At 46.9% G+C, this 9,018-nt stretch overlaps 1 protein-coding gene across 1 annotated transcript in view; it reads left to right on the top strand.

Moving 5' to 3' along the window:
• The first annotated feature begins 4,318 nt into the window (after positions 1 to 4,318).
• Positions 4,319 to 9,018, top strand: part of SLC19A1 (solute carrier family 19 (folate transporter), member 1) — a 30,440-nt gene continuing 25,740 nt past the window's right edge. Inside the window, exons 1-2 of the mRNA XM_015413810.1 lie at positions 4,319 to 4,400; positions 5,832 to 6,147. Coding sequence (XP_015269296.1) covers positions 5,974 to 6,147 — 174 coding nt within the window. The 5' untranslated portion in view covers positions 4,319 to 4,400; positions 5,832 to 5,973. The remainder of the gene's footprint in view (positions 4,401 to 5,831; positions 6,148 to 9,018) is intronic.

The following is a 9,018-nucleotide window of genomic DNA, read 5'->3' on the forward strand; positions in this document are numbered from 1 at the left end:
CCCCACCATCATACCCCCTTTGAGAAGAATCATAAAGGAAGAAGGGTGATCCCAGTGTTATTGTTTTAATTCAACTAGATGCCAAAGCATCCATTTTTCTCCAGGGGAACTGATCTAGGTGCTCTGGAGATGAGCTGTGGTCCCACCTGGAGGCAGGCATGCCTATTTTCAGATTGGTTTTTAATATTTCTTGTATCAAATTTCTCCCTCTCCCAAAATACTAGAATGCAAGGGCATCCAATGATGCTGACGGGCAGTAGGTTTAAGATGGACAAAAGGATAAAAGCTACTTTACACAGAGAGTGATTAAAATGTGGAATTGGCTGCCAGAGGATGAAAGTGATGGCCACAGGAACAAACGACTTTAAAAGGGGGTTAGACAGATTCAGTGACCGAGGGGAACCTCCACAGCCAGAGGCAGTCCACCTCTGAATCCCAGAGCCTCCCGGCTCTGGGATTCAGAGGTGGACTGCCTCTGGCTGTGGAGGTTCCCCTCAGTCACTGAATCTGTCTAATCTGTGTTCATCGGGGGAGGGCCTCGGCCTCCCTGGCCCCTGTGCCAGACGGACCCACAGTGGTCTGGTCCAATGTTCCCTCTAAGCTGTGAAGTCTTGTGAGCAAAAATCCTACTTTGTGAGCTGCTGGCATTAAAGTTGCGAGCGAGCGATTTGGCTGCCGCATACGTTAGTTTGCTCTGGAGCCCCATCCCCTTCCTGAGCTAAGACAAAAATAGGTGCGCTGGAGGCTAAAGAACTGTGAGCTAGCTCACACTAACTCAGCTGAGAGGGAACACTGGTGTAGACTTTCCAATTTCGGGGGGGGGGGCTTGCTGTGCTAGGAGCAAGGGTGGCTCCCCGGGGAGGCTGAGCACCTTCCTGAAAATTTCGGCGGGGGCTGAAGCCCCGCCGCCCCCACGAAGATTACGCCTATGCAAGGGAGGGACACCATCGCATGGATGGGCGAGTGGGGCTGGAGACGCCAGGAGGGTGTGCTGGGCGGGCTTCAGCTCGGAAGAACCGGGGAGGGAGGGTCCCTCTCGCACGCAGGGGCCAGCCAGGCCCCTCGGAGGGCCAGCAGCAGGGCGGGGAGGGCGAGGTCTCCCCCCCACCCCCGATGTTGCCTCCCGGGACTGGGACTCCGAGGTTTCTGGTCCCCTGCAAGAACCTCCGAAGAGCCCTGCTGGGCCAGACCAGTGTTCCCTCTAAGCTGAGTGAGTGTGAGCTAGCTCACGGTTTTTTAGCCTCTGGCTCACACATTTCTGTCTCGAGGAAGGGAAGGCTCCAGAGCAAACTGATTGATGCAGTAGCCAAATCACTCGCTCACAACTTTAAGGCCAGTAGAATTTTTGCTCACATCACTCCACCGCTTAGAGGGAACATTGGACCAGACCACTGTGGGTCCGTCTGGCACAGGGGCCAGGGAGGCCGAGGCCCTCCCCCGATGAACACAGATTAGACAGATTCAGTGACTGAGGGGAACCTCCACAGCCAGAGGCAGTCCACCTCTGAATCCCAGAGCCGGGAGGCTCTGGGATTCAGAGGTGGACTGCCTCTGGCTGTGGAGGTTCCCCTCGGTCACTGAATCTGTCTAACCCCCTTTTAAAGTCGTTTGTTCCTGTGGCCATCACTTTCATCCTCTGGCAGCCATTTCCACATTTTAGTCACGGGGGAAGACAAGAGTCCAAAGATCCACACACACACACGTGTGTGTGTTCAGTGGCATCAGTAATGACTGTGCCCTGGTTCTTAGACAAAGAGTTGGGGGGTGTTCGTTCCTCAGAATGGACCTGCCTTTCCCCAGGCTGTGCAGGCTTGCCTTAGCCACGGGCTGCTGTAAGGGTCGTGTGGTTAGGAAGGTTATTCGGGGTCCATTGCTCAAAGCTTCGTGGTCTCGCCCTCCATTGGAGGCCACTTAAGCTGCGGTAGTGTCAGCCCCGGCTAAAGACCAGGAGAGGCTTGGGCGGTTGTTCATCACCTTGTGTGGGTGGCTAACAGTGGATGGACATGTGGAATCATTTCAGTCATGGTGGTATATGGCCCTGTGGTTGCCTACCTATCGTGAGAGTTATACAGCCTTCTCTGTGTCAGAACAAAATTCTCACCTCCTCATCTTGTGAATGGCACATGAGGGTTCTGTAGAGTTTTGCATCTCTGTAGAAGCAGCAGGGCATAACTTATACCCCAACGGGGCCAACTGAAGATCAGAGACACCATCATTATCAAAGACCATCTTACCATGAAGCACTTATTTATCTATTGTTATATATAATCGCTGCTATGTTTTTATTGTTTTATGGATTTTATATATGGGCTGTAGCCCTCTGTAAGCCGCCCTGAGCCCGCTTGCGGGGAGGGCGGGGTAAAAATACTTAAGTAAATAAAAAATAAAATAAAGACAGGCTTTATTGTAGGAGAAACACTCTCATGACCTGGGATGTGGTCAGCTGACCGCTGCATCTCTGTGCGTAACATTGCAAGGCAGTTTCCTAGATCAGCGTGTCTAGCTTAGTTGTTTCCTCGACATTTTGCCTGGAGCTGAATTGTCATGCCTACAATATAAACTAGAATTCATGTTAGGCATTTCAGTGGATTGTTAGGGTGACATTTTCAGTGCAAGGATCATGAAATATGCTGCAGAGAGAAAATAGGTGGAAGTACATTTTGTAATGGACAGTGAGTGCCAGATTCCACACTACAGTTCCTGCATAACCACATATTAATACAACCTGTTAAACTGTTACTCTCTGGCAGCTGAAGTGCCTCTGAAGGTTTCTGGATAAGAGGAACTATACTGCATTAGTAGATAGAATTTGGGGTACATTCAAAATAAGCTGTTGTCTGATTATCTCACTCACTAGGTGACGTGCTTGCAGCTAACGTAGCATCATTGATATCGTAGTAAGCCTCAGGAAAATAATGATAGCTGCTAATCAAGTGTCACTACTGGTGAAGTCTTCAAAGTTAAAGCAGTGTTTCCTACAGTGTGATCCTGTCTCTGAGTTCCATCTGCTAGACAGGACAAACGGATCCTGAATCTCCCTGTGCTGGCAGAGCCCCAAAGATATGTTTATGCACCCCTGTTGTACTGATCCTACATTATACTGACCCAACTTCTCTGTTAGTGCTGGCACAAGGAGCAAAAATTGACAATGTTTGAGACATGGTAGTGTAGGAGCAGGCCTCAGAACCCTGCACTTGCTCAGAGGCTGTATTTCTAGGTTGTATAAGTCAAGGCACAAGGCCCTGTACTCCATTCCTCTCTACTGTGACGGAAGATAGGATGTAGAGTAATTTTGTAGCCCCCGGGAATGCATAAGCTTAGCCAGGGAGCACAGATCTGCCAAGATGCATAACACCTGGGTTTGTTGTTCTGCCTCCATGTCTAGAGAACTTGTAGCACGCAGGTGGCAATGATGATAGGAATTCTGATGATGCGGCATTCTTTACGGATGGAGTGCTTTGCACAAACTGCCATGGCTTGCAACAGAATAGGAAAGGTACTCTGCTTTGGGACAGACATCCTTGATAGTTACCCTTTGTGGTTCCTCAGTGGTGCGGGTTCTACTATTGCTGTTTCTTCTGTGCCCCAAAATAATTTCTGTCAGAGGATTGCCAAAAAGTAGAATGTGGTAATGCCCTAACCATCTCACCAAGATGAGACTTAAACCCCTTTCTCCCTTTGTAGTGATGGTTGCAGTTTACGATTGAAGTGTCACTTCTTCCATGCCTTGCAAAATGCTTGTGCCCCTTACACAAGATAAGAGTAGATACTTTGCAGTGCGTGTGTTATGATAACCAGGATGGGGGGATCATTATTCCTATAGCAGGGTTCAGTTCCGCTTCATAGATTCCTTCTACTCACTGAACTGTAGCTTGGCTGCCTGTTAGGAGTGCAAGTGCATTCCTTTCCCTTGCCATCCCTGGTAGTTGTTCTGGAAAAACAGAGTGTTTGCTAGCCTTTATGCACTATAAACTGCTGGGAGATTTGAACACTTGACTGAAGAAAGGCTAGAAGGGTGTCATTCCAGCGATTACTGCTGATGTCCTTCACACTGTACCATACAAATTGTGCAGGGAAGGGTCTGTGATTGTTCCCTGGCTACCTGGTTATATGTTGTGTATGGAAGGATGCGTGCGGTGGGTTCCATGATTTCATGGGCTCATTGTGTCTCCACTGTGCGCTTGTAACTTCTGTGTGGGTAAGTAGAAGCATCATTGGTACATAATATTGATGTGGGTGGGTGGGTGGTGGCGAGACAGAGAAGCAGTTATTGTCACGGCTAATTATCTTCTTCTGAAATTGTTTTGCTTTCCAGTTAATCCTGGAGATGCACAGGTTTGTGGCTCTGTTGTGCTGGCGTAACACCAACGTGATGTCCGCTTGAGCCCCTGGACAACATGGTCAGTTTGCTCAGTTGTCAGAATAAAGTGTGCTGATTTAAACAATGTAATTGCTTTAATCCTTTATGTACTTGGGCACAGACAGTGTAGAAGTCTAACAAAGTTCAAGTCCAGTCGGGCACCTTTGAGACCGGCAAAGTTTTATTCTGGGTGTCAGCTTTTGTGTGCAAAGCACACTTCTTCAGATACGTTGACACAGAGTCACCAGCCATTACATACAGGTAGCAGGTGAGGAGGGTGTCGCCAGGAAGGGCCAGTTAGAGCTGAGATTGAGATTAAGGCAACTGGTAAGACCTGTTGGCCCGTCCTGGCGACATCCTCCTCACCTGCTACCTCAATGGCGTGGCTGGTGACTCTGTGTTAATTTTTAAAACGGACCACTATGTTGTAAAAAAAGAAAAAGAAAAGAGAGTGAAAAAGTTCAGTTACTGGTAGAGGAGGTGTTCAGCCTGTGCCATAAATCTGTGACGCTACAGATATTTGGACCGAATATGATTTAGCCCCATTCAAAGGCAGCTGAAGGAATGTTGCTCAACGGGTTGGTGGATCAGTCTCTGGACAGCAGCACAAAAGCTTCCTTTTTTTATTTCCTGATTTGAAGTACCCATAATTTTCTTCATCGTTATTGATAATTTTTGTATGTGGGAATTATGTGTGTTTTTCATTTAACCATTTAAATTTACAGGAGGGCAGTTTTATCTAAAGATTACCCTTTGCCCCTTAACGCACAGCAACTTGACAATATCTTGGAGCATCTTAACTTGGTTTAACAATACCACCGAAGCATTGCAGCATTGAATTTATATCGAATTTGCTGAATGAGCCTGATTGACCCTGAATGAAGAAAGGTGTTTTAACGGCTGGATGATTCCTGTGCATTAGGCATGCCAGATTTTTCTTTCTTTCTGAACACAGCAGCTGCTGTGGAACTAATCATCCCTTAAAAAATGGTCTGCATAGAAATAAATACAATTAAATGTAATATAGTTGCTACTGGGTTAGGTTTGCATATGTGGGGTGGGGGGAAGCCTGACCCAAATCCCAGCTCAGTTGTGATGCTGCTTGAGAGATTGCAGCCTAGCCTAGCCTACCTCACTGGGTGGTTGTTGAGGCTAAAACTGTTGTAAGTTCTGGGAACAAAGGCAGAACATGAGTATTACAAACAAATACATATTGTTACTTTATCTTTGTTTGGAAACACAGCAGTCCAGCTGAATAAATTCTGATCTCTGTTTTTGAAGTTGTGATCTGGCAACTCTAGAATAGCTGTGTGGACCTTTTAAAAGTGTTTGCGTGCGGGGGACATTTTTTGTACTATATTTGTAGCTACAAAATAAGAAAAACAAATTCCAAGCAAGATATTGCTGGGTATTAGTTTATAATCTTCCTACCAGGAAGCTTGATCTGATGCCAGATTCTGCTTTTTTGCAGACACACCAGGAGGACATTCTTCTGAAGACTTTGTATGCATCAGAGGGACAGAGGGGCTGATCCAAGGCAGATCCAAGTGCGTGGAGCTTCACTGGAAAGAACCATTTTGTCCTAGAAGGAGTTGAGGTGATCCTGGATAATTATGCCTGAGACTGAAACCCCAGGAGAGCATCCCTCTGAGCTCCCTCAAGATCCACACTGGAAGTTCCTGGTTGTCTACCTTTGCTTCTATGGCTTCATGACCCAGCTCAGACCTGGCGAGAGCTTCATCACTCCCTACCTGTTAGGAACAGAGAAGAATTTCACCAAGGAAGAGGTGAGTTTGGTGCACACAGGCTGTCATCCAAAAAAGTGATTTACATGTGGATACAGCAGGAGATATTTTTTCTGAGCAACTCCTCGTTTTGGCAGGATGCTCATAATGGCTACTTTCCCTCATGTTTTGTTGGGGAAAAGGGGAGAAACTGAGATTACCATCCATCCCCTCCCACTGGTTCAGCTGCACAAATGGTCTGTGATTTGGTGGAACTTGCTTCCTTCCTTCTCTCCCCCTGGCTGTGGCAGGGAACTTGAGCAGGGAACAGATGAATAGCTGGAAGATATGAACAGGTATCATGATCAGTGGGCTCCATGCACCCAGATGAAGGCTGGCCAGGAAGACGAGAGGAAGTTTCCCTTGAGACCTGTCCATTTACATGCACCCCCTCACAGACGTACAGCTCTGCCCCATGGAGCTCACAAATTTCAGTACAATGAAAATTATGGGACAGTTTGTAATAGATTTACCATGTTATGTTCTACTTCTTTTTGTTGTAAAGTAAACAAAACCTAAAAAGTGTGTATGCTCTGTGTTGCCTTGATGTGTCAGAATCTTTCAGATGTAATGCCAGTGCATGGTTGTGTGTACATGCCTAGGGGATCTTCAGGTTTGCATGCTCCCCACCTGTGTTTTCTGTATGGGTGGCAATCTAACGGAATACTTGGTTAATTGTCATTTGTAGGGAAGAGAGCAAATGATAGTTTGCGGTTTGGATTGAATGTCAAGCCATCGTTTGCTGTGAAAGCAGAAGTATTTCATTAGATTCCCTCATATAAGGGACCTCATATAAGGGAGGACAGTTGGGAAAATACAAGCCTCCAGCTAGGCCTGAGGTCCTCCAGACTTATTCGCTCACTAATGAGCCATGTTCCAGCGTTGCATCTGAACCAGGCGTCATTTCATAGAAAAAGAGGTACAGGAGCTCATTTGCATAACTCATTTGCATATGCCACACCCCCTGACAAAGGGCATGCATGCAAGTATGCCTGGGTTGCCTACCTGATCGGGCAGGGAACCCAGGCATGTTTAGAAGTGGGGCAAGGGAAAGAAAGGCATTTAAATCCCCCCCCCACTTCCCTGAGTTTCTCTGCAAAAGCGGAGAGGCTCAGGGAAAATAGGAGGCATGTCTGCCTGCCTGCCCTTCCCTTCCCCAGGCAACTTGACGCCTGGCATTCCGGGTCATTTCCCCTCAAAATGACCCCTGATCTGAACTATGCCACAACTTCTCAGTCTCTGTGAAGGCAAATTGCTTAGCAGTGCAGGTTAGCCAAATAAATGAGGGGAAGTTACAGGTTTAGAAATTAAGATTCAGTATCTGCTTGCGCTAAATAGGCTCATTCTTCATTTCAGGAAGTTCCTGACTCTTGGACTGACTGTTCAGAGTGCAGCTGTAGTCCAACTTCAATGCAAAGATGCAAGAACACTTGATTCACATCCAGGAGTGTAGAACAAAAATCAACAGCCTTAAAATCAGGACAGAATGAAAAGGAACCCCCCCCCCCAATTAGCAGTTTAAAAAAACCTACACAATGTAACAGTGGCATAAAATGTCGTAAAAAATGAACTCGCTATTCCCACCCCTCCGCTGTTAATCCCTTTTCTGAGCATCTGTATACAGTTAGAATGTCTCAGAGAGTATATTTGAGCAACAAGAGGAGTGATAATAGAGTGAACTGAATTGTTTTAGGGCAATAAATTTCATTTAATAAAGCAGCCATTTAAATTCTTTAAAAAATTGTAGTTTAAACATTAACAACCTCACTATATGTTTAGCCCACAAATATATATATCAGCTCTGCTACTGATCTTTTTCTAAGGAAAAACTAACATATTTGACATGCTCCAGTTTCAGTCTTGTCCATGGACATTCCACAGTAAGGCCAGCATTGAAAAACATGCATTCTTCAGGCACAGATGATCCTGAAATGGCCAGTTTTCCAAGTTTTGGAAAGCATTTGCAGCAATCTCCCTATATAGTAATTTGTCATTTGGGATGGCACTTTCCAGAACATTCCACATGCTCCCAAATCTGTTGGCTCAATGATCTGTCACTCAGAACGTGTTCCTATCCACTGGCTGTGTTGCCCGAGTCCTGCCCAGCCGCCACTCAAGAGTACTCTCATGCCATTGGGCGGGTGCTGGGTCTGCTCCTCTTCCCCGCTCACTCCTTCAGCCACTGTGCCCTGTCAGAATTACTGGCAAACGACTTTCTCTCGACGAAGACGCTTCTTCTGCTTGCCTTCTGTGTGGGACTAATTTCCCCCTCAGTAGCTATTGGTAGGTGTAACGAAATGGCAGTTACCTGTGTTTGTAAGATGGCAGCCGTCTGTGGTTGTTTGTTTAAAATGTTCCCCCATAAGGTTTAATTGAGCTGTAGTTCCAGAGAGGGGCCTGCAGGGGTATCGCTCACTGGGTTGAATGGGGCTTCCTCATCTGCTGGCCTACAGTTCCCAGCTGCCCCAAGGCCAAAAAGTGCGGGGAAAGAGGGACCATCCCAAGGGGCAGGGCAGCATCAATATAGACTCCAGCTAGGCCACAAGCCAGAGACGTGAGGGAACCCTGGGAGGCAGCAGAAATTCAGCCACCCCACAGTCGGCTGGTTTGGGGAATAAATGGAAGTTTCCCTGCTCTCTTGGGCAAGAGAGAGAGGCTGAAGCAGAGACAGAAGCCGATCCAAGGAGAGATCCTATCCTGAGCCCACGACCTCCAGAGGTAGAGAGTACTGTGTGTAGGGGAAGAGGATTGCATTTAACCCCTGTTGATTTATGCCCTGTGTGCTCCATAACTGTGTAAATAGTTAAATAAATTCTTTTATTTGGGCTAATAATCTGTGTTGTGCTCTGACCACAGAGTCTCCCCCGCTCTGCA

This window comes from Gekko japonicus, unplaced genomic scaffold, assembly GCF_001447785.1.
Source record: "Gekko japonicus isolate JY-2015 unplaced genomic scaffold, Gekko_japonicus_V1.1 scaffold885, whole genome shotgun sequence".
Lineage (NCBI taxonomy): Eukaryota > Metazoa > Chordata > Lepidosauria > Squamata > Gekkonidae > Gekko > Gekko japonicus.